The sequence below is a fragment of the Mauremys reevesii genome, linkage group 8 (genome assembly GCF_016161935.1).
Source record: "Mauremys reevesii isolate NIE-2019 linkage group 8, ASM1616193v1, whole genome shotgun sequence".
NCBI classification, from domain to species: domain Eukaryota; kingdom Metazoa; phylum Chordata; order Testudines; family Geoemydidae; genus Mauremys; species Mauremys reevesii.
Window position 1 is genome coordinate 86,766,072 of NC_052630.1, and position 26,497 is coordinate 86,792,568.

Below are 26,497 nucleotides of genomic sequence, written 5' to 3' on the forward strand. Positions count from 1 at the left end.
GAGGCTAATACCGTCGAATTGCGGCCACACTAACCCTAATCCGACATGGCGATACCGATTTCAGCGCTACTCCCCTTGTCGGGGAGGAGTACAGAAATCTGTTTTAAGAGCCCTTTATATCGATATAAAGGGCTTCGTTGTGTGGACGGATGCAGGGTTAATTTGGTTTAATGCTGCTAAATTCGGTTTAAACACGTAGTGTAGACCAGGCCTCAAAGTATAGTTAGGCCTATTTTATATCAAATTGAGTAGTACACTGTCACATCAGAAAATCTTTTGCAACTGTCACACCACTTTTTATATAGCTACAAGATTTTTATTAAAGGTGGATCAGAGATGAATCTGCCACTTATTTCTTACTTATTGCACCCAAAAGATTGACAGGTGTTGATATTTACTTTGTAACAAAATAGGCAAAACACCCTCTGAGCAATATAAGTTTCACCAGCATGAACAGTACTGTGCACAATGCTATGTTAGCAGATGAGCTTCTCCCACCAACATAGCTACTGCTGCTCATTGGGGGTGGTTTAATTATGCTCATCGGAGAGTTCTTTCCCATTGGCATAGAGCAGCTACATGAGAGATCTTACAGTGGCACAGCTGCATCAGTACAGCTGTGCCACTGTAAGCTTGCTAGTGTGGATACAGACTAGGAAACCTGAGTTTGGAAGAAACGTTCATTCTTTACTCTGGTGTGTCAGAGTTCATGTAAGTGTTAGAGGTGGTATGTATTTGTTTTCTAGGGAAACACTACACAGCTTCTTAGAACTTCTAAACAGATGACCAGATAATCAGAATAACCTTCTGAATTTTCAGTGAATGTGATCTTAGCCCACCAGGATAATAGCACCTTCATTAGTGCGCAAACATGGGATCATGACCATCATGAATAATTTTTTTCAAAATTTCACTGTGGATATCTCCCTTAATGATGCCTCTTCTTAAGAAAGTAAGAGTTCTGGGATGAGACATCTGCATAGATGTGTGGAAGATTTCTAGAGATTTCACAATGCTTATTAAAATAGAGGGGGGGTTTTCAACTTTGCCATAATTGCATAGTATTTGTTTTCTGTTTATTGGTCAATGAATTTAGTGTAGATTAAAATATTGGAAAGAACCAGGCATAGTGCAAGTAAATGCGGTGCAAGATTCGCTCTATCTATGAATTTCAGTCCCTGCTCCCAGTCAATATGAACACTGCCAAACTGTGACTAGTTTCTCAATATTGTCAAATAATGACTAGGGCATGACCACCAAAAACAGTTTAAATTGTTACCAAGGTCAGGATTTGAACTGACATTTCCAGAGGAAAAGGCCAGTGCACAAACCCACTGAAACACTTATTAAAATAAACTTTAATCAAGATTCACTCTTGGGAAGAACAAATAACTACTGGCAACAATTTTGAGGCAACTTCCTGGAGCCAGTAAAAATGTGCAATTTCTCCCAGAAGGGCAGAACAATTTTTACATGACTACATTGTTTAGTGCATGTGCATGTGCGTGTGTATATTTATAGGCTTTCAACGACATCCATTACTGCGGAGGTAGGGATGCTCCACTCACATCCCCATTTTAGATCATTCTGTTTATACAGAAGTGGCACTTTCTTCTGTTGTGGAATTGATATTTCACACATATGGTCCAACAATATTCCCCATTTGGGGCCTGATTCTCATTTACCCTAAAACTCCCTTCTTTGGCAGTGTAAAGTGACCTTAAAGTAGATGTAAATGTAATTTACCCTTCAAGTATAAGGGATCTCTCATATCAACAGAATCTTCCAAAAATGGACAAAAGATTTTAAGTGCAACATTGTGTATACACACACACACATATATATATATATATATATATATATATATATATATATATATACACACCTGCATCTCTTCAACATAGCAAAAATTAGGTCTAGGTACTATAATTCTATATGGTAACCACCATTTTGAGTATAAAGTATAGCTATGAATAATAGATAATAATCCTTTATCTCAGCTATGTACTGTATACCTTTATTTAAAAACGTCTTGATTTCATAATGGTTTGCAAACATATCCTTGCTGCAGCTGTTAGAGAACTTACAACAGCATAAGGCTCTGACTCAGTGAATGATTTTATGCCAGACTACTTCTTCAGTGAACACATTTCTTGTGTCGCAGAGAGGACTGTGATGAAGAGGATGAAGTAACTATAAAAATGAACCAGAGTCTGATGCACAGGGTAGGCCATTAGTGTGAGAAAGTCAAATGTAAGAGTTTTATCAATGGACTACCCAGTGATAATCCCACTATGATGGTGAACAGTGCTCCTGTGACTCACTAAAAGTTACTTTTTCTCATTGCAGTACACCTGAAACATGAACAACAAAGCAGGGTACCCTAAGATATTAGCTCACTTGTTGATTTAATTAAAATTAATAAGTTTTATTATTAAAACTCACTTAAAAACTATTTGCTTACAAAATCAGACATAAAAATACAGTCACAGAACACTGTTACTGAAAAATTACTTTCTCATTTTTATCACGTAATTATAAAATCAATTGGAATATAAATATTGTACTTACATTTCAGTGTCTAGTAAATAGAGCAGTATAAACAAATCATAAACAAAAAACATTGTATGAAATTTTAGTTTGTACTGACTTTGCTAGTGCTTTTCATGTAGCCTACTATAAGCTTTCGTTCTTATCACTGGGTTGAATCAAATCACTCCCACTTCCCCCCAGCATCAAACACAAAGAGTGACTGCAGCACAAACAAATACAATGGGTGAAATCCTACTAGGGTGATCAGACAGCAAGTGAGAAAAATTGGGACGGGAGTGGGGAACAATAGGAACCTATATAAGAAAAAGACCTAAAAATCAGGACTGTCCCTATAAAATTGGGACATCTGGTCACCCTAAATCCTACCCATCTGAAATCAATGGCAAAATGCCCATTGATGTTCAAGGTCAATGCTGGAGTCACACATTGCCAAACTTAATTGACTAGGCCTGACAAGCCTACCCTACCAATAGGTGTGTATGAAGCAGTCCTCCCGCTCCTGTGTCCATTCCTGACAGGTACTATTTTCTCTTTGTTCTTCTAACTAAGGAAAACTTTATTAATGTTAATCTAATGATTCAAAAAGAAAATAGCCTTTGAAAGGACAGAAGCAAAAAAACAGAAGAGTGAACCATTGACACCACTACCTGTGATCTGAGTTCATTGTATCTTCAGTGACTTAAAAGTAACTGAAGAGTGGATGGGGTCACTGTCAGAATCCTCTCCAGGGAGGAGGGAGGGGCCAGTGGCTCAAGGACATTGCTCTCTAGCATATTCCACTGCTCAATGCCAGGAGGCACCAATCACAGAAGTGGAAATATGCAGAGGCCACTCAACAAAAACAACACTATGTACATGCCAGATTGATCATGTGCAATTTTCTATAAATATTGAAATCCAGTAATCATCATCAAAAGCATGTGTTACTTTTGAGTTTAACTGCAGAGGAAAATCATTTTTGGTAATTTTTGAAGCATTGGGTCTCTTGTTCCAAAGTCCCATACAGCAGTGGCTCTCAACCTTTCCAGACTACTGTATCCCTTTCAGGAGACTGATGTGTCTTGCATACCCCAAGTTTCACCTCACTTAAAAACTATTTGCTTACAAAATCAGACATAAAAATACAGTCACAGAACACTGTTACTGAAAAATTACTTTCTCATTTTTATCATGTAATTATAAAATCAGTTGGAATATAAATATTGTACTTACATTTCAGTGTCTAGTAAATAGAGCAGTATAAACAAATCATAAACAAAAAACATTGTATGAAATTTTAGTTTGTACTGACTTTGCTAGTGCTTTTCATGTAGCCTGTTGTAAAACTAGCCAAATATCTAGATGATTTGATTTACTCCCTGGAAAATCTGTGCGTACTCTTAGTTGAGAGTGACTGACAAATAGTGTTAAGTATGTCACCTATGCACCAATATAGCAGTTTTCAACTGAAAACACCTTTTTTTATTTTTAATATATAAAAATATCTGTAGCCACAGCTGATTATTATGCCTTCTGCCTTTGATAAACATTTTTTTAATACTATATTTTCAGACATAGGTGAAGTTCCACACTGGAAATAGGGTGTCCCTAAGAATTATTCATATCTGTCTGCAGCAAACCCTATTTTGAGTTCCAAAGTGGAAATAAAATGGTGCATAGTCCCTCTGCATTCGGATGAATAACACCCATACATGCATACAAGTATACTGTACTGTGATATGCACCTATTTTAATGCTTTAAAAACGCATAAATATCAAACCTTAATTATTCCACAATCTCAATTAAAAGAGTCTTTGCTTCAGTCCTTAGCTCAATATACTGTCAGGGGATAGATAAATCAACTTGCAGCAATCTTGGATTGGTATTTAGGTCAGGGCCTGAATAGCTTAATACTTATCCAATTTTGTACAGATACTACATAGCTGGCATCTTCCCTATCATCATCAATAAAAATGATGTACAGCACAGTGTAAAGTTATTCACTAAACAATTCCCAAAGATCACCTTTACTATTGACTATGAAATAGATCCACCCTATGTCCATAAAAATAATTTGGTTATGGGACTGTCTAGCAAAATATGACCCTGATCCTGCATCAAGATACAGTTTAGTCAATCTAGCTACACACAGAGAGAGGGAACCACACTAGCACATCTGAGTGCAACATTGGGACCTATTTAAGGTAGAAAAAGGGATTCGATAAAAGGTCTACCTGGCAATGTACCAGCTGTGAATAACACTTATAGGAAACAGTGAGCTATTAAAATGACCCCAGTAAATAACCCAATCTAATGAGCGTCCAGCATAATGGGGAAGACAACATAATCAATAAGATAATATGATCAGATAGCCTTACTTTATATACATGGAATTTTTGAAAAAGATAGACACTGTTTTATTAAGAATATATACTACAGATTGTACCTTAGATCAAGGATCGCACCTTTGGCACACAGCCCGCTAGGGTAAGCCCCTTGGTGGGCTGGGCCGGTTTGTTTACCTGCCGTGTCGCAGGTTCGGCAGATCGCGGCTTCCACTGGCCACGGTTCTCTGCTCCAGGCCAATGGGGGCTGCAGGAAGCAGTGCGGGCTGAGGGATATGCTGGCCACTGCTTCCTGCTGCCCCCATTGGCCTGGAGCGGAGAACTGCAGCCAGTGGGAGCCACAATCAGCCGAACCTGTGGATGCGGCAACCTGGCCCGCCAGAGGGCTTACCCTGGCAAGCTGCATGCCAAAGGTTGCCGATCTCTGCCTTAGATACTTGGGGCTCCATTAAAGAACACATACAATTCCCTTAATGCCATGCCCCCAGCAAGGCAAAATATCACTCCGTACATAAGATCATTACCAAGTAACACACAGTCCACACACAGAACACAAAGCACGTTTCAGAGAAGATGAAAGGATCATAAAACGAATAAGACTGTTGCTAACTTACCTATTATAATTCTTGCACAGAATGATTGGATATATATTTTTTACATTGTAAACAGCAACTTCTTTTTTGAGACAGGATATGCTAGGAAGCATTTCTAGTGAGTAAACAAGACGACCCAGGAATATACTTGACTAATGAAGGGAATGACATGATGTCTCATGAGTTTAAGAATGTAATGCTAAAAAACAAACACCAAAACCACCAGCAAAACCTAGTCCCTGAAAAGCTAACCTTCAAAATAAAGTATTTAATGTCAGTCTGCTCTATTAGCATGCTTCTCCATCCACAGACTTAAACAGTTGCCTACAGATGCTGCAAATTGATTTGTCCCTTGATAACTGTTGGAGTTGCTGACCGAAACATTGAAGAATAACAGCTTTTTAATTGAGTTTTTGTGTGTGACTAACTGTACAGTGCTTTATCCTTTTTCTCACTTTGTCACATCTGCACAGATTTCAGAGGTAACGCCAGGCTTTCGTGTGACTTATCTTTATGGCTTCTATCTCGAGCGCTCAGTCAATCAATGCAAAAGTAACATTTGGAGTTATTCTCATTTTGGTGTCTTTTGTATTCACCGTTTCTAAATATTTAGAGGATACAAACATGAGGCAAGAATCAGCCAAAGTCTGCACTGGGCCCACTTCTCCTGGCCCAGACCCTGGGGAGGATCCCCAATGGCAGAAAGTCTGGCCAAGTGAAGGGATGAAACAGCACACTGCACCCTCATCCTCCCCTGCCCACACCAAGATGTGAGGAGTTGGGGATGAGGCAGCCAGCACATCTTAAAATGTGAGTGATGCTGGTGACGGAGGGAAGTGGCTGGGATATGGTGATTCTGCCCCTCCACTAGGCATCCTTTGCCAGTAGGGCTCCTATGGAGTACTGTCAGAGCATGAATCTGCACAGAGTGTAACAGAGCACAGAATTTCCACTCCCAGTGGAAATGTTGAGGAAGTGCAGATTACTCAGGCTGGCTTTGCAAAGTGCCTTTGAACCTCCCTGGGACAAGATTGCTGTAGTTATTATTTATATTATGTTAGTGCCCAGAGACCCCAGATTGAATCAAAGCCCCACCGTGCTAAGCAGTGGATATAAGCAGAGTTAGAAACGGTGCCAAATATTCAAAGATATTTAGATACCTAAAGCTGCAGCGAGGTGATTAAATATCTTTGAAAATGCTCGTAAGGAGGTTAAGCTCCCCTTGATTTCAAAGGGAGATAGGAGTCTAACTTTGGTTTGATAGTAAAGACATATTTAAGCTGACTATGCCTTCAGTGTAAACAGGAATGTTTCAAAAGTTTACAAGTGGAGTGAGGCCAAGATGGCAGCCACATGAAAGTGTAAGCACAGTTTTGTTGCTTCTGCAATTTCAAAGCCTGTGGGATTAGCAGTTTTGTTACGCTCTCCAAGTGGCAGCACTGTCATTTTTGGTGATAAGCAACAAAGAGTCCTGTGGCCCTTATAGACTAACAAACGCATGTGTCTGATGAAGTGGGCATTCACCCATGAAAGCTTATGCTCTAATACATCTGTTAGTCTATAAGGTGCCACAGGACTCTTTGCTGCTTTTTACAGATCCGGACTAACACTGCTACCCCTCTCAATTTTGGTGATGTTTGCAATGCAGGATGAATGACAGAGTTTAAATCTTACCTCTGAACCTACTTGTTTTCTGAGGTTTCAGTTAGCTCATGAATGTTGCTTTACAATAAGTACTTTCACAGAACTATTTCCCCCTCCATTAGAGGAGTGTTAGTTATTTAGTCTTCTGCTTTCTTCTGAATTTAATAGTTTAAAAAGGACTGGATTGAAGTAAAAAAATCTCTCATTATCTGCAGAACACCTACATTTCCCTCCGCCTCTACCCCCATCACCCTAGTGTGCTTCAGCATGAACCTAGATGGACCTTGTGCTCATTCAGTCTTCATCTTCTCTGCTGAGCATGCTAACAAAAGTGCCAATTAGTACAAACCAGGGTGTTAATTCTGGTGATGTTGACACTTCTCTACTAGGAACTGAACTGAAGTCTGAGTTGCTTTCTAATAAAATTATTTTTAAAATATCAGGTTTAGAAAGAAAGTCCATTACCTAAAGCAAGTGTTTTCCCCAGAGCAGTGTCACTGCCTGGTCCTTCCCATAAACTGCGAGTGGGTCCCAGCTAGATCAGAGACAGAGAGGAACCCTAGTATGGAAGAAGGTTGAGAAATACCACCCGAATATAATATGGACCAAAGTTTCAACATGCCTTCTTAACTGCATCAATCAGTTGTTTGCAGAAGCCTCCAGTTACACAAATAATTCCTATATTGACACCACCAAGTGGATATTTTTGAATGCAAATGAGGTGACTGTACAACTGATTATACAACGGTGAATATAGTCGCCAATGTGCTCTATATTACCTTCTTTGTAACTTCTTGTTGTTATCCTGCATTCCTTGCCCACCAGCCCTATTTCAGGAAATCGGAAGTGTCTGTTTCCATAAGTTAGCCTAGTTTTGTTGTTTTGTAAAAGTCAGTAATTTCAACTTAAGCAGCAGAATTGAGAACACAAATAGTTGTGCATTTATGATTATGTTTGCAATTGTGAATCCTTCATTACAAAAGTTATTCTGCACACATAATATTAAACGCTTCAAGAAATGTATTTTAAAAAAAATGAGATTGAGTTAATTGTTGCTAGGGCAATGCAAAGGAGATATGAGAAGTGATTGAAATGAGGCTGGAAAGTGATAGGCTAACAGATTCATGACTAAAAGCATGTTTTGATAAGGAGGGGCTGGACTGCAGCCTCCAGTGGAACTCCTCTTTCCCCACCCCCCACCACCTCAGTAGCAGATTCTGCAGGAAGAAATCCTTTCAAGGGTCCCCTCACTGAATTCCTCCAGATCATTCTGTCAGGGAGGGAGAGCCATAGGGCTCACGCCCAACCTTGGCGGAACCCCAGGAGTCCACAGAAAGCAATGGCTGACGCTGGACCTCAACAGCTGCATGGCTCTGTTGCATTCACATACTAGGGACTTCCCCTGACTGCAGCTGCTCCTGGGATCCCCAGACAGAACTCACAGAGAAGATAATACAACTCTAAGAAAAGAATATCTGAGTAGGCCTAATCTCTGCCCCCTCCCTGAGTGCAGAACATGCACTCAGCTTGTGGAGCATAATCTACAGGATCTAGAGAAAGGGATGCGACAGTGCCACAGAGCCCTCACTTCCACACTGGAGAGGAGCTTCCCTTCCATACAGAGATCTGTGGAGGAAGCAATGATCCCACCAAGGGTATTCATATGCATTCATGTCACCACAAATCTTTTGTTAAATTCTTTGATATTAATAAAGGAATAGCACTGGTTTCCAACAAGACTTTAAAGACATTTTATACAAAGAGCAGGAGATGTATGAATATGTCTGGTACATTTACTCATGTGTATTCTATGTACACACAAACCAAGATAAACTTTTTTTAATCCTAATAGCCTCTCCAAGGGGTTATGAAGTGCCAGTAAATGAAGCTTGGATATACTGAGTTATTGATGTGCTGTTTTGTCTGTGTTTTAAGCAGAAACACGCTAAAAGATAAATGAGCTGATTAATCATGCCATTCACTCTCACCTTTTCCTGTGTAGAAGAGGAAAAACGTACCTCATGATGACCAGCTATTGTAGCAATATGAAGCGCCGTAAGAGCTCCGTATCCAACTTGCTGAATGTCAGCTCCACCATGCAGCAGGGCTGTCACAAGTTCTGCACTGTCCTACAATGCACACATTTCAAATGTTTTTGTTAGGCCAATAGACATCTCTAAAGCTGTGTCTCTCCCTGATTGTATGAGCTATTTAAATATCACTTAGCCTCAGAACCATTTTTAAATGCTCGGATGGACTATTTTAAATATCAGAACCATTAGAGTGTCAAACCCAGAAGAAGGGCACATTAGAACTTCTCCGGATCTACAATGGAAATTCCACAAATACACAGGATAGTGTGCTGAATGCCAGATTTATGAGCTTGGTGTTTTGGATGGGTCTCCTTGTTGACAACATAATGGGCTAAAGCTCTGCTGATATTCCTGCGAGATATAACAATGGAAATCATAGTAATAATAACAATTTGTTGAGACTCTAAGATCAGTTCACTCAACCGTGTGTTATGAGGGACAATATCCAATTGAGGTGGATATTATTGAACTCATTTACAAAGGGGTAAACTTATGCACAGAGAAATGAAGTAGCTTGCCTGGGGTCATTTAGTGAATCAATGGCAGAACCATGAACAGAAGCCAGGACAACTCCCAGTCCCCTATTCTAACTGCAAAACTAGAGTTGTTCCTGTATTGAGCCAGATCCTCAGCCAACTCCAATGGAGTTATGGTAATTTACATCAGCTGAGTATATTGGCCCTGTCAGCCATCTTGGAAATAAAGCATCTTCAAATGACTATTCAGCATCCAATAGCAGCACACACAACATTGCCTGTCATTCTGACTAGTATTGTCCCATTATTTCCTTGTACTTCACTGTCTGTCTGTATCCATCCATTGTCTCATGTCTTAGACTTAGATTGTACTCTCTTTGGGGCAGGGACCAGCTCTTTGTTGTTGCTGTTCTGTGTTGATCTGCTTAGGATAATGGGGTCCTGTCTATACCTAGGGCTCCTAAATGCTACAGTAAAAAATCATAAATAATAAGAACACAACAGCAAGAGATGCTAAAGCTTGTGCCACCACCACAGCTCCTTCTCCCTGTATTGTATACAAAAATGAGCATAGACCATGAATGAATCAGCATTACAGAACATACAGTGGAGATGTGACTGCTGACCCAAGCCATTTTGTTAGTGTTGAAAATATATGTGTTCAGCTTATTGGAGCAATTATCAACTTCCATGTTTTCCCTAACACCACCCTCCTTGCCAAATTTTAAGTCAAAAAAGAAAAGCAATCTTTTTAGGCCCAAGACTATGGAAGAAGTCTGTATTACTGGATGTGATATTTTGACCTGAATTTAGTGAGGAAAAAAACCCTGAAAATAAAATGGCCTAAACTAGGAATTCCTTGGAGAATTCCTTTCCCAAGTGATGACTCGGTCCAGTCTACTTAGCTCTGCTGTGATCCCATCAAATCTCACAAGGTAATCTGGCCACAGTCCAGACACAGGGAGTGCCATTAAAAAGTCATCCTTTTCCAGCACTTACCACACCATTGTATCTGGGATCTCTATATTTCCCTATGCGTTCCATATACAATAGATGTTATGGTGTGTTAACTGTTGGTAAATCCTGCAGCCTTAACATTTCAAATGTCCTGCAAAAGAAATTTCAGATTGTATATTTGCTCCGAAATTCACAGTTTGCAATGGTTTGCTTAGCAGTCAGAGCACAGAAAAAAAGCATTGTGTGACTTGGGTGACTAACTAAGATCCTGATTCAAGAAATCACTTAAGCATATGCTTAACTTTAAGTATAATCCTAAATTTCATTGGCTTCACTGTATGCATTGAAAAATGTGAGCAGACAATGCAGCATTTACTAAAGAAACTTGGAAATTAGTCCCATCTAATGAATACTTGAGAGTAAGGCAACAAAATTCCTATAAGGCACTTAGCTAATTGTGCATCATTGCACATGAGTGCAAGTTTTCTTTATGACTGCTATAGAGCATCATCCTACATTCTGAAGCATAAGACTTGATTACCCTTATTATTTTGGTTGGCACACGTCAATGTAATTGTTATCTGTAGTCATAAAATCAAACTAGTATAAGAATTACAGAAATAAACAAAGAAATAGCAAGTTATCATAGTCAGGGCTGTCCCTAGTGGAGGCGCGGGGCCCAGGGTGGAAGTGACGATTCCGTCACTTTCGGGATCAACTGCGTCCAGTGCTGGCCAATCGCACCGGCCTGCGGGGCCCCCCAAAGTGTGTGGCCTGAAACAGTCGCCCCGATTTGCCATACCCAAAAGACGGCTATGATCACATTACAATAATTAGGAAAGAAAAGACAGTCTTGTGATGAGCGAATAGAAAGTTAAGCCAGGAACTTTCAGTTCCAGCTCTGCCAATAGATTTACTGTATAACTTTGGGCGAGTCACTTACTCTCTCTGTGCATTCAGTTTCTCTGTCTGTAAAATGGGGATAATAACAGTGCTTCAGGGCAGGTGTTGTCCTTATTTTTCGGCTTCATTAATCGCCAATCACAATGTCAGTTCTTAACAACAGATAAAATAAAAAGTAAAATAAAATAAACAAATATTACTGCTGGCTGGGAAACTTTAGCTGAAACAAAATTGTGACAAAAAAAAGGCAGAGAAGCAGCAAAACTTTTGTGAAAATGTTTTTCTTTCTGTAACCATAATCATAACAATACTTCTCTAACTCACAGACATGTTGTGAGGTTTAATTAAACAGAATTCATGAAAGATGCTAAGTCCATAGTATGTGTGCAAACATTTATACGTAATTTTCCTATATATTGTATGCAAGGCATAAAGATTTTCATTGGGATTAGTAATTTAGAGAGAGCAGACTACCAAACATACTGACTTCTCATTTCTAATTTACCTTGTAAGCTGCCAAATGCAGAGCTGTAAATCCATTTCTTGTTAACCTGGATGGACGCAAGCCTTTTAGCATAAGAGTTCTAATATGGGATTTGTTACCTTTATAATAAAAATTGGAAAGAGAAGTCATTTACAGAAAAGAACATGCAAATGAAGGCAATCAGCTAAGAGCTTCCACACTTAGTGTGTGGCTGCAGATTTGTCAGTTTCTTATTATTAAGCTCAGATCAGATCTCAACACTTTTATTCACATTTGCAGTACTCAAAATGCAAGCAATAGTCCTTGTAACAGACAGTGTTACTTGGATTTAGAATTAAATAGTAGACTGTGGTGGCCTTTGCATGGGTGTACAATGAGAAGGGAATGGATTGCTCTCCATCCTAGTGTCCCCTGACTTTCTAGTGACTCCAAAGTGGACAGGGGAATGATGACACCTTCAACACGTGGCAGGCACCAGCCCCTTATGATACCAGTCACCATCAGGCACAATCTAGCCATTAACAGGAACACTTGTGGCACTGGGCATCTATTCGCTTGCTAATCTCATTCACATCTTTGAGGGAGGACTTTTTAGAGATATTTGAGGTGCTATAGAGCACAAACTCCTCTTTCAGCATGAGACTCCCTCCCTCCCTCCCTGCCTTACAAGTTGGGTTTCCTGGACACCTACCTTGTCAATTGATCCTTCCAAAAGTGACGCTCCACCCGGTGCCTTTACAGTTTATTGTTACTGGGATAGTAGTTTATAGGAATACTAGTGAACCATAACATGAAGACACTCATCTCCTGCCACCTCTGTCTTATTCACTTAAGTGCTGTGATCCATATTATGGCTGCCTCCTGCACAGCTATGCTAGAAGAAGGGTTGCCACAATTTAGCTGACATTGTGACTACAAAATAACCCATTTCTTAATGAACTCTCAACATGTGGCAGGGCACCACTTCCTTATGGTACCAGTCAGCATCAGGCACAATCTAGCCATTAATGGGAACAGACTGTTCTAAAACTGCCTAAAACAACCCTGGTGTTCTCTCAAGTCTTGCAGGCACTAGAAGCTAATGGAAAGCTCCCACTGATTTCAATGGTGCATAATCAGGGTCTCACTGATTATACATCTGGGCCCAGATTCAGCAAAGCATTTAAATGCATGTTTAAGTGCCCTGTGGCACTGAAGCCTTAGGGTACAATTCTCTTTGATTCTGAATGCTGACCTCTGTTGCATATTGTGGAACAAGTGCAAAATGCATGAGCACAGTGTGGACAAGAGATCTGCAGTATGGAGTGCCCAGATGATCTCTCACATGACTTTTCTTGTTCTCCTGGTTTGCTATCTGCAAGAATCTCATCAGAGAACATTCTGGGCTAGAAGATCTGATTTTTATTTTATCATCATTATTATTATTTTAATTCGCCACGTTGTAAAACATTTTCACAATATTAAAAAAAGGAAATGTTATTTCTGTGGGAAAAGAGTATCAAAAATTCAACTTTTATTCCAGTCTACAATGTGTATATTTCATATAGAATTATACTATCCCTTGATTACAAACTAAATATAACAACTAATTTCAAGTTAGTTGCACATCTGTACTTAAATATGCATCAGAGGTGATTGGAATTTTTGCTACACTGAAGAATGATTTAGAAAGGAACCCAAAGTTTACTTGGAGCCACTCCACCTTGTTGCTACAGTTTAGAGTGTTGTAACTAATGCTTACCTGAGCATCAACAAGGACAATGCAAAGAAGGCAAATAGTTTAAAAATATAATGTTCCTGTGGGTTATTAAACAGACCAAATCACTAACCATGTAAATAACATGCTTAAAGAGTATGAAAGTTCAAATACTTACCACCGCAAATACAACATAAATGAAGAAGAGAGAGCCCATTTTCTGTGCGGTAATTTAAATTGACTTTGCTGAAGGCTTCATCGGAGCTGAAAAAAAGAGATTTTACAGATGATCACAATTTTCAACTTTTAGCATATTTTCTTTTATTTGAAAAATTTGAAAAGAGAAATCTCACTATAGTTTCACTCATTCACAACACTGTAAATCCAGAGGTACTTCACTGATGTCAATGGATTAATCTACGTTTCTACTGTTGCAAGTGAAATCAGAATCCAACCCTTACTTTTTCCTGAGCTGTATTTCTATTTTGATATTATTTCTATACATACATATACAAACAGTTATGTTAGAAGAATAAAGGGAGAAGAAAGCTTCTTTTAAGAAAAAAAATAAACTGCTATAAGTAGAAAGATTCCTTCTTCCCCCTCCACTCCATCTTTCAGCTACAGTGGCACAGGAGCCAGAAAACAGAGCTGTAAACAGGGAGTTTGAGTGGGAGTTTGGGGGGAAGACCAAGAGGCAGGCAGAAGAACAGACAGTCTAGTGAAGGAAATGTGTGGTGTTCTAGCAGCGTTTTGGTGCTTGTTGGGGTGGGTTTTTTGTTTGTTTGTTTGTTTGTTGTTTGTTTGTTTTGCTGTGGGTGGTGGGGTTGTGGTTTGCTTTGTTTCCCAGATTTACAGGATATAGGTGGGAAGCCTATGACAGATACAGAGGCAGCAGTGGTAGTGACCCAAGCAGTGGAAGAGACAATGAAGATGACTGGATGTGGAAGCTGTGGCATCTACATGATCCTGGAGGGGGTACCTGAAAAAAGTTTCATCTGCATTAAATGCCACCTGATAGAGCTGCTGGAGGAAAAGATCCGAGGACTGGAGATGCAGGTGGAAACTCTGAGTTTAGAAAGGGGTTCGAGCAGATGATGGAGCAAAGACATGAGGAGTCTGAAGGGAAAAGCTCAGACTTGCAGATGGAAGCAGGACCAAAGAACTCTGAGGGGAGACTGCTGGGTGAGGAAAGTGGACAGTGAAAGCATGTGACTAAGAGAACCAGGCAGAGGAAAAGACAGACTAATGAAGGAGAAATAGAGCTCAGGAACAGGTTTGCGGAGTTGGAAAATGAAGAAGGGGCACAGCAGGTGGTCACTGAAGGTGAGAGGGCAAGGAAGAAGAGAAGAGCAGCTAGTCCTATAGGAAGAGGGGAAGAGTCAATGGAGATAACAACACCAAATATAAGCCCCAGGAGGATACGGGATGGGTTGTGGAGGATTGCAAGGGTGAATAGGAATCAAGAGGATTTGCAGCCAGAGGGTACAGGAGATAGACCGGAGAATAGCACCATCACCAGGAAAAGGCAGGTCTACGTGATTGGGGACTCCTTACTGAGAATAACAGACAGGCCTGTAACCAGAGCTGATCCAGAAAACAGAAGGATGTGCTGTCTGCCAGGTGCTATGTCATAGGTTTCTCCCCCACTTGGAGCTGATGGGGACCTGCATGGACTTCTCTAAACTAAAATCCTAGTTTAGATTTGGTTTTTTCTATACCAGAGCTGATCCAGAAAACAGAAGGATGTGCTGTCTGCCAGGAGCTAAGATACGGGATGTGGACCTGAGGCTGAAGAGGATCCTAATGGGAGTGGGAAAGAATCCACTGATTGTCCTTCATGTGGGAACGAATGATATGGCTAGATTCTCACTGAAACGTATCAATGGAGACTATGCCAGGCTAGGGAAGACGCTTAAGGAAATTGAGGCTCAGGTGATCTTCAGTGGGATTCTGCCTGTTCCTAGAGAAGGGCAACACAGGTGTAACAAGATTATGATGATCAACAGATGGCTCAGGCAGTGGTGCTATAAGGAGGGCTTTGGGATGTATGGCCACTGGGAGGCATTCATGGACAGAGGACTGTTCTCTCGGGATGGACTTCACCTGAGTAATAGGGAAGTAGACTTCTAGGATGGAGGCTGGCACAACTGATTAAGAAAGCTTTAAACTAGGAATTGGGGGGACATGGTTGGGAGATGTCCAGGTAATCGCCATGATGGATTTTAACATTGAGAGGGAAGAAAACAAAGTAAGAAAGGATACTGCCATGGGTAGGAGAATGGACATAAGGAGTATGGGTAGTGTAGATACCATTCTAATAGGTGATACTGGGGGCAGAATGTCTGGGCTAATCGGGTAAAGAATGTGAGCGAAGCCAAACAGCAAAAATTAAGATGTTTGTACATCAATGCGAGGAGCCTAGGTAATAAAATGGAGGAACTAGAGTTACTGGTGCAGGAAGTGAAACTGGATATTATAGGGATAACAGAAACATGGTGGAATAATAGTCATGACTGGAGTACAGGTATTGAAGGGTATGTGCTGTTTAGGAAAGACAGAAATAAAGGCAAAGGTGGTGAAGTAGCATTGTATATCAATGATGAGGTTAACTGTAAAGAAATAAGAAGGGATGGAATGGATAAGACAGAGTCTGTCTAGGCAAAAATCACATTGGGGAAGAAAGCTACTAGAGCCTCTCCTGAGATAGTGCTTGGGAGGAAATTAGTTAGGGAAGTGGATTGGACTGAAGAACTTGAGGATCTAAAGGTGGAGGAGGTCTGGAATTACTTCAAGTCAAAGTTGCAGAAACTATCAGAAGCCTGCATCCAAAAAAGGGGAAAAAATTAATAGGCAGGAGTTGTAGACCAAGCTGGATGAGCAAGCATCTCAGGGAAGTGATTAAGAAAAAACAGAAAGCCTACAAGGAGTGGAAGATGGGAGTGATCAGCAAGGAAAACTACCTGATTGAGGTCAGAACATGTAGGGATAAAGTGAGAAAGGCTAAAAGCCATGTAGAGTTGGACTTTGCAAGGGGAATTAAAACCAATAGTAAAAGGTTCTATAGCCATATAAAGAAGAAGAAAACAAAGAGAGAAGAAGTGGGACCGCTAAACACTGAGGATGGAGTGGAGGTTAAGGATAATCTAGGCATGGCCCAATATCTAAACAAATACTTTGCCTCAGTCTTTCATGAGGCTAAGGAGGATGGTAGGATGACAAATGGGAATGAGGATATGGAGGTAGATATTACCACATCCAAGGTAGAAGCCAAACTCAACCAGCTTAATGGGACTAAATCGGGGGGCCCAGATAATCTTCATCCAAGAATATTAAAGGAACCGGCACATGAAACTGCAAGCCCATTAGCAAGAATTTTTAAAGAATCTGTAAACTCAGGGGTTGTACTGTATAACTGGAGAATTGCTAACATAGTTCCTATCTTTAAGAAAGGGGAAAAAAGTGATCTGGGCAACTACAGGCCTGTTAGTTTGACATCTGTAGTATGCAAGGTCTTGGAAAAAAATTTAAAAGGAGAAAGCAGTTAAGGACATTGAGGTCAATGATAATTGGGACAAAATACAATATGGTTTTACAAAAGGTAGACCATGCCAAACCAACCTGATATCCTTCTTTGAGAAGGTAACAGGACTCTATATTGTTGGTGTCTAGGACTTGAGTGAGAAGACCCAGGATATGGTCTGAGTCCAGGCAGGGCAGAAGTACTGTGAAAACAGAGTTCTCACATAAATTCCTTCCTCCAAAATACCATTAATGTCAATCAGAGTTATTCACTCTTGTGCATCAACAAGGATATGGACCCCACAGCAGCAAATTGTGTGATTAAATAGCCCTGTTTTCCCGCTTGGTTTATTGCACTGGAATGTGATATTTTAAAATCAATTTTAGAACTATTTCATTCAGACTTTCCATTAACTTCTATTAAAATGTTTCTGGTTTTGGCATGTGCAATTAAAATATAGCTATAAGCCACATCCATCCTAAGAAAGAAATGCAATTTCCTTTCTTTTTGCCCTCTCTAGAGTAATCGCACATAAAGCTTTCGGGCAACCGACCACCACTTATCTATTGTGACATTGGAAGTTCAGTTTAGTTTTTAATTTTCCTCTACATTTTTGGAATGTCATGCTATGTTTTAATATAGCCTAATGATTTTATGGTGCTTGCAACTTGGTGAGGTGACTAATTAAAATGAAGTAATTATTATGAATAGATTTCTAATAATCTCTCTCTCAAAAAGGATGAATAGCCATTCTGACTCATTAAAAAAAGAATCCATCATTCACACTGGAAACTTGCATCTTTTTTCTGCAAAAAATACAGAACATACTTTTAAAAAATGTTAGTCTATGTATTTTTATGATTCATTAAGCTCTGTTCTCCACGTGTACAACTCAAGTGACCTCTTTTCCAGAACAGCGCATGTCAAAGCCGCAAAAGGGAATTCATTAATAAAAATAAACCTAGAAAAATTGACAATAAAATTAATGAATAAATTAAAGCTGCCTCATGCTTTGCAAATAAACATGTACAATATATTTTATAATATAAGAGACAATTACACTAGGCATTCCTGCCCCCTCATGATTAATGACATATTATGGAAAGGCACTAACCTCTGCATAGTTACAGTTTTACCCATCTCCCCTTATAAAGCCCTCAATAAACAACCACTGTAACTTGGCTTGGATAATTCCGGAAGGCCTGGAAAGTGCTACATTTATTCTTGAAGCAAGGGAGAATGTTTCTGCGAAGTATGAAGGAAATTGATCAATCTGATTTTGAGTTACAGGTAATTAAATAATAACCCTGATAGAGAAATGTTAGACAAAAACCAAAATTTCCAGTCTTCTCATAGGGCAAATCATCTCATTACTACTCCTTCAAAATTCAAAGTAGTTACATCTCTTTGAAAACTGCTGTGTGGACAATTCAGGCCCCATTGATATCAACAGAATTTTTTGCCAATGACTTCAGTGAGATTAGGATCGTCACTTTTGGTTCAGCAGAACACAAAATACAAACTTAATTTGGACATGCTTAAATCCATTCTGATTCAGCAAAGCACTTGAGCATGTTTAATTTTAAACATGTGCATAATTCCCATAGATGTCTATTAAATGTTATACAATTCCCCTTCCAAATGTAAAACCACTGTTAAAATGAGTTCAGAACCCGGGCCTGTTTTAATAAGTTATTCATTTTAAGTACAGACAAAAGCCTTTAAACCAGAAACTTGCACCATCATGGCTGATGGCTTTTTGCAATGAATTATTCCATCTTTAGAATTTTTTTTGAGGGGTGGTGGTGGAACAGTGGGCTTGGCATCAGCAGAGCTGAGTGAAATTTGAAATTTCCATCCCATGGGAAATTCCAACATTTCCACATTTAGTTTCATACCAAATTGGGTTGAGAAGTTTAAATTTTCAAAAATTTATTTCCAAAAAATTTCAGTTTGGAAATGTTGAAACATTTTATTTGAACATTTTCAACAAAAACAAAACATTTTGATCAAAACAAAATATTTCAACATACCCTCAAATCAAAATGTTTCTTGTTTGGTTTGTTGAAGTCATTTGAAATGCTTTCAAGTATCAGAGGGGTAGCCGTGTTAGTCTGGATCTGTAAAAGCAGCAAAGAGTCCTGGGGCACCTTATAGACTAACAGACATTTGCAGCATGAGCTCTCGTGGGTTAATATTATTGAACTACCTTGTTATCTCTAGCCTGCTTCTTGCTTGCATATATATACCTGCCCCTGGAAATTTCCACTACTTGCATCCGATGAAGTGGGTATTCACCCACAAAAGCTCATGCTGCAAAATGTCTGTTAGTCTATAAGGTGCCACAGGACTCTTTGCTGCTTGAAATGCTTTATTTCAAGTCAGTTCAGCATTAAACTGCATTTTCCCATTGTGGGACATTGCCTCATGGGAGTTGTAGTTCAGAAACCTCATGCCTCCCATTTGTCCCTTTGGGCCAGGCTCCCTGGCTGGATTATACCACCCATGACAAATCTCGATTCATGTTACTCCTGTGATGCATCTTGCTTGGCCAAAGGGAAATCCACATTCTATTATGGGAGATATAGTCTTCCAAGGAGCTCAGCCCGTAGAAGAGAATGGGGCCCCAAACTCCACGGCATTCGTTGATAGGCAAATAAATACAAGTTGGTGTTTTATTGAACTGATTTGAAATGAAACATTTCGGGTCAGTTCAACAAAACAAAATATTCTGATCAGGTAAAAACAACCCAAAATTTCATTTCAAGTTTTCCAACAGAAAATTTCATCATAAGCAAGATTTTTCCACAGAAAATTTCAAGTTTGTGGAAACCGCATTTCCCATCACAAAATCATCCCAACAGAAATTCTGGACACGCTCCAGCGACTAACTTAGAATAGGCTCTCAAACCTAGGTCTTTAGGCCCATTCCATTAGGAATGATATTCTAGTAAAAAAAAAAAGGGTGTGTGTGTGGAACTGATACATATGAATATGTAAATCCCATTAATAAAACCAAGAGCTAGACTCCTTTCTGAAAAGTTGCATGTGTTTGTGCATATGTTAGTTTGACTAACTTTCCACATCTGTCACTTAGAGGGCAGGTATTAAGCATTCAGGGAGCTTGCTGGCCTTATTTCTATTTTCTTAATGTAAACTATTCTGATACGGAATAATTCTTCCACACATTACAGTCACATTTTTTTCTTTAGTGACTGTTCTTCATTTACCACTTACTTTTTACTAAGGAAAACAAAATGTTTTGCTCACTATAAAGAAAATCTCATTCTTCAAATATATTATAGCTCCATACGTGTCCTCTCAGGCATAGCATAGCATGATTAATGATACTGATGTAAGGCCCATCTATTCTTTCAGATTTTCCTTGAGGGGTGAAACTCCAGGGGTTGGGGGAAAACTCCTTTTTGTTAACATGTTACCCCCCACCCCCAACCCTATGCTTGGAATTTATGTTTCAATACATTTTGGTGCATGATTTGAGAGATGGATTGATTCATTTGATGGCTGAATTTTAAGAGGAGTTTCAAAATATCCAAATATGATTATATTGGAAAATCATGTTTCCAGCCCTCCCTTCTAGAGCTCAGTGACATAAAACAAATGGTAGCACTGAAGGGGATGCTGTCAAGTTCAAAACTCACATATTTTTAAAGATCAAATTCCCTTCCCTATTAAAAAGACCTCATATATTACTAAAAAATTAATTTTTCACCACTTAGGCCATTTGTTTACATTTTCATTTTCTCTCAACATGGAAGAGGAAAATAGATTTTCAGTTTCTCTGGTTTATAGTCAATTTGTACTCAGTTACACTTAGTGGTTCTCATACTCTGACAGCAATGGTTTAGTTGCAAACACTGTAAGGGAATGTTTATGTGTTGAAAAGGCTTCCCTGGTATTTATTTTTTTTAAATTCATAAAACCATTTCCATTGGTCTTAGATTTTGATGAAGTTTGTGGTTACAAAGTCTAAATTTGAGTTCCCCAGAGTGTGCTTCAAATCCCCTTCTGAACAAATAAGTTCCTCTTTCAGGAAGTTACTGTGATCAGCTACCCTTCGGAAAAGGATGGGACTGAGGTTAAGGCACTGCACTGACATTCAGGTGATCTGGGTTCAGTTGCCAGCTTTGCAACAGATTGCTGGTGTGACCTTGGGCAAGTCATTATATCATCCTGTGCCCAGATACCACAACTGCAAAATGGAGATAACACTTATTTTCTTCTACCCTTTGTCTGCCTCAATTATTTAGACAGTAAATTCTTCATGGCAGGTACTTTCTCCCCCTTGTGCTTGTACAGAGCCTAACACAATGTCTATCTGAAGTTTGTTGTGGCCTCTAGACACTGACATAATACAAACAGTAAACATGACCATCCAACATTTGTGACAATCCAAAGCATACCCTGTAACAAGTTGTGCAATAGTAGACTGACAGCAGAGGGCATATGTGATAATATCAAGAACATCAGTGTGAATAAATGAACAGTGTGAATTGTGAACTCTTTATTTATATAATAAAGCTACATGTTTCTGGCTTTTGGAGGCTGTTTCTTTGCAAAGCATGTCACATAAAGTGAAATTCCAGACACAACATTAAAAATCTACACAGATGCAAATACGTGCCACCATAATTTTGATATTGTTTTTGGGAAACTGCATTTAGCCTTACCTTCCTTTTAGCCACCAAGTCTGAGCACAGGAAAGAGAACACTTTTTCAAAAATCTTCTGCAAGTGGTATGTTATGAGGAAAAATGTACTAGCTGAGTGCACAAGACTTGCCACTCCATATTTCTTCTCCAGCAATCTGATAACCAACTTCTCCCTGGCCTCTAACGTGTTTCTCAAAATTATTTTTCTTCCTCACTGAACAAAAGGTTTTCTCTTGTGTGGGAGTATCCTACCAGGCTCATTTAATGTCTCCTCAGAAGTGACAGAGCCACACAGAATAATTATGCCATTACTATTAATCTTGGACAAAAACTATAGTCTTCAAACCAGATTCTGATTTTAGATTCACATAGGAAGACTGACCAATTCCAGTGACCCATGGTGGATGGGAGAGCTGAACCTGTCGATAGATATTTCAACCCTGATTAAAAGTCAAAAGTCCACTTTTCAGATGTCAGTAACAGAGGGCCCAACCCTGCAATGTGCTAAGTATCAGTAATTCTCATTGGCTTCAGTGGGAATTAATAGCATTCCCCACCTAACAAGAGAAGGTTCATTGACACATTTAGGGGTCCTACACTTGGTTTCAGGACAAAGTGGTCAGCTTCCCATGGCCAGCTAGCCACATAATGAATTATTTTCTTCTCTTTTACCTAATTGAGAGTCAAAAATACACTTTCTACTGCAGCTCAGTGGACTCAATGCTTCAAAGTGTTGAGCATTCTAGCAAAACATTTAAGTACACACTTTAAAGTTAAGTCAATGGGGTACTTGCATGCTTAAAATTAAGCATGTACTTAAGTGCTTTGTTGGCTCAGAGCCAGAATGCTCAGCACTTTGCAGGATCCAGCCCAATATAATCAACAATCTGCATTTCAAATTGGGGGTTCAAACAATGGTAATTAACATAGCTGAGTGAATAATCATAATTAATAAGTTAGCTGACCAATTTTGCTTTTTATTTGTTAATTGTCGGGCAACAGAACACATTATTTTCTCAAGTGCATTTGATGTTTGAAATTATTTACTAGATAGTTTCTGCAAATTAACTCATGCACAAGCCATTTGTTGAGTGCATTCATTATTCGAGCTGCCTTGAATGGACACACAGCTCACATGGTACTATTATCCCTTTTAACCTATGGCTAGTGGAAAATTCAGGGTCTTGTAGCTTGTTCCAGTTAGGAGAAATTGACAATAGGTATTTCTTTTATGTAAGTTTTCTTTTCAAAGTCCCGTTTCCCTGAACGCAGAAGGAAACAAACAGCAGGAAACAGTTCCTTTGTTTGCTGATCCAAGCCTGCCTTCCCATCTGGTACTCTCTTCCCAAAAAGCTTTTTCTCTGGATTATGTTACCAGCCTTCTTGGCTTTCTCTAGCTGCTTTTAGCTGCCCCAGCCCCTGCATTTGGAAACCCCCACATGATTCAACTTTTACTCTGCTTTTCCATGTGTCTGTATTTTGTGGGCTACTGTTATTTCAAGTACACCTCTACCCCGATATAATGCGACCCGATATAACACGAATTTGGATATAACGCAGTAAAGCAGCACTCCGGTGGATCAAAGCAAGTTCGATATAACGCAGTTTCACCTATAACATGGTAAGATTTTTTGGCTCCCAAGGACAGCGTTATATCGGGGTAGAGGTGTACATAAAAGGTGGTTACAGGGAAGAGGGAGAAAAATTGTTCTCATTAACTTCGGAGGAGAGGACAAGAAGCAATGGGCTTAAATTGCAACAAGGGTGGTTTAGGTTGGACATTAGGAAAAACTTCCCATCAGGTTAGTTAAGCACTGGAATAAATTGCCTAAGGATGTTGTGGAATCTCCGTCATTGGAGATTTTTAACAGCAGACTAGACAAACATGTCAGGGATGTTCTAGATCAGTGCTTCTCAAAGTCGGGCCACCGCTTGTTCAGGGAAAGCCCCAGGCCATTTTGTTTACCTGCTGCGTCCGCAGGTTCGGCTGATCACAGCTCGCCGCTCCAGACCAATGGGAGCTGCGGGAAGCGGTGTGGGCCAAGGGATGTGCTGGTCACCCTTCCTGCAGCCCCCATTGGCCTGGAGCGGCGAACCGCGGCCAGTGGGAGCTGCGATAGGCTGAACCTGTGGACGCGGCCAGTAAACAAACCGACCTGGACCACCACGGGCTTTCCCTGAACAAGTGGCGGACTGGCTTTGAGAAGCACTGATCTAGAGAATACTTAGTCCTGCCTTAAGTGCAGGGGACTGGACTAGAAGACCTCTCAAGGTCTCTTCCCGTCTTATGATTCTATGATTCTATTTGTTTCAGCCCTGATTACAATGGTTTCTTTACATTTATTCTGAATGTTAGGCAGTGGTCATGCCTGACCCATAACAGTATGTTATCTTATTGGATGAGTAGGAGTTTTAGAACCAGGTGTCTTGACAAAGTGACTACAATTAGGATTTTGAAATTACTTTCAGCAACTATTCTGCCTGCATCTTTGTGTAAAAATCTGCAAATATGCCTGCCAGTAGACTTGTTTGCCAAAGTATTTTTGGAGAATGAACAAAAGGAGGTATGTACACTGCTAAAGCAAATTCCTTAAAAAATTCAAACCCATTTGCAGTAAAATTTTGGCAGTATTCACCCAGCTCTAGTAATAAGCAGCCATTAATCTTGGTACTAGGATGTGGGACACTGGCCCAGAATTATAAGGACTTACTCCTGAAAACAGATAGCGGATATAAATAGAATGCAGATATAGACTATCCATAATTGCAACACTCATTGACACATACATGAAAACATTTCCAACCACACCAACATTTAAACGCTAATTATTGTTTCGAAATATAATAAACAAGTTTCCAGAATAATTTACCTAAAGACGTGTTTCAGTTCTGTGAACTCCTTTTCTTTGATCTGCAGGTCATCTTCTAATCTTTCTAAGATTATAGCATATGATTCACTAACTTTCTTCTTCCATTCATCTAACAAGAAAAAGCAAATATGATTCACAATATACTTCATGCCCTATAAAAAACTAGCACACCGATCACAATCTCCCAGTAATCAAAACAACTCCACTATCAAATTTACCAAATGATACTTTCAGTTTAAATTATGGATATTTGCAGTTTAAATGATATGTATTATGCAAAAAGAGTTAGGAGTTTTTTCCTTGTGTAAAACAATATATATACACACACATACCTATGCTAGACATACATATTAGATATATCAATCTTTCTGGAAAACTCTTTTTATTTGAATAGTGAAAAGCTAAGCTCATAAGGTTGTATTTGTTAGTTTTAAATATCTAAGTTTTAACAGTATAGAAGTACAGAATAAAAATAGTTCTAAATTTTGTAATGTTCTAATTAAATATTAATTAAATCAACAAAAGAATCTAATTTAATGGTTTGAATAAATTTGCTGGCTTTTCTTCCTCTTTTTCTTTCATAGATACTGTATGTGATTTGAGTCAAGCCAATTTTCATATAGATTCGGAGCAATACAATACCTTATCCTTGAACTCAAGAGTATATTAGCAAATGAGTAAATTTGCTAAAGCTACATTTGCTGCTGGTTGATGGATTTCTATCATATTGCATTTGAAGAAGCAACATTAATTACCAGTGCAAGTTTGGGTTGGTCTAGATTTATAATTCCCCATTTGTTCAATATTTCTTCTTTGTTTCAGTAAAGTTCTTGCAGTAATGATTCCTTGTTCAAGTGCAGTGACAGTCCTACTGAAAAATACTTTGATAGTCTATGGCTAAAAATAAACCGTGTGCCAAATGGAATGTCATGCAACAATGACACAGAGCAAAACAGTGTGTGCTATGAAGTGTAAAATAATAAAGGTAACTAATCAGTCTGTTTAAAATACAGTGTCAAGAATAAATTGCAAATGTTTCAGCAGAAATATTTGCTTCCATCTGTTGACTACCCATACATAGGGGAGGGTGAGCAAACTGCCACCAGATCAGTGATGAGGACTAGACATGGAATTGACCCCCAATAACAGCGTGTAATCCTATGGTGGGTAGGTTGTGTTTACCTCTGAGTACGCCTCTTTTGTACTCTTTGGCAACGCTTGTCCAGCTTGTTATGCCAATGAAGTATCATAGAATTGAACGGAAAAATTGATTCACCCATTAGCTCAAGGTTATGGTGTATGTATGCATTTTGTGTCCTTGTTTCCTGATCCACCCCACAGGAGTTCAACCCTGGGGACAAGAAAACCAGCTCTACTGCCATCATTTCTGCTAGGGCAGTCCGGCCTGGGGTTTTATTGGCGTGCTAATGGAAGAGGTTGCCCTGGAGAATGCTGTACTGGCCAGCTCTCTTACCCCAAGAGGAGTGGGAGATGCAGTCCACATATATGGCTTGCATCCCTGCTGTAGGTGGACTTTCCACCGTCAGGGACTGCAACTTGACATCGATCAGTGTCTTTAAGGAGGGAGGAAGGAAGGAAGGAAGGAGAGTAGTTTGGTTATCCTTGAGGCTTTAAAAACATTAAAATAAGCAGTTTAGTGCTTTGGATTCTACTTACCAATGATCTGCTCTCTTGTCTGTCTGTCTTT

General features: G+C 39.4%; 1 protein-coding gene across 2 annotated transcripts in view; it reads right to left on the reverse strand.

Moving 5' to 3' along the window:
• Nucleotides 1–25,643, reverse strand: part of LOC120369671 (serine/threonine-protein kinase TNNI3K) — a 166,536-nt gene extending 140,893 nt beyond the window's left edge. Inside the window, exons 1-5 of one of the 2 annotated variants that reach the window (XM_039483218.1) lie at nt 25,545–25,643; nt 24,790–24,898; nt 13,903–13,988; nt 12,050–12,147; nt 9,134–9,244 (exon numbers count right to left, since the gene is read on the reverse strand). In XM_039483218.1, coding sequence (XP_039339152.1) covers nt 9,134–9,244; nt 12,050–12,147; nt 13,903–13,988; nt 24,790–24,898; nt 25,545–25,584 — 444 coding nt within the window. In that variant the 5' untranslated portion in view covers nt 25,585–25,643. Of the gene's footprint in view, nt 1–9,133; nt 9,245–12,049; nt 12,148–12,719; nt 12,779–13,902; nt 13,989–24,789; nt 24,899–25,544 lie in introns of those variants that run through there. The other variant, XM_039483219.1, reaches the window with a different exon arrangement.
• Nucleotides 25,644–26,497: the final 854 nt, after the last annotated feature.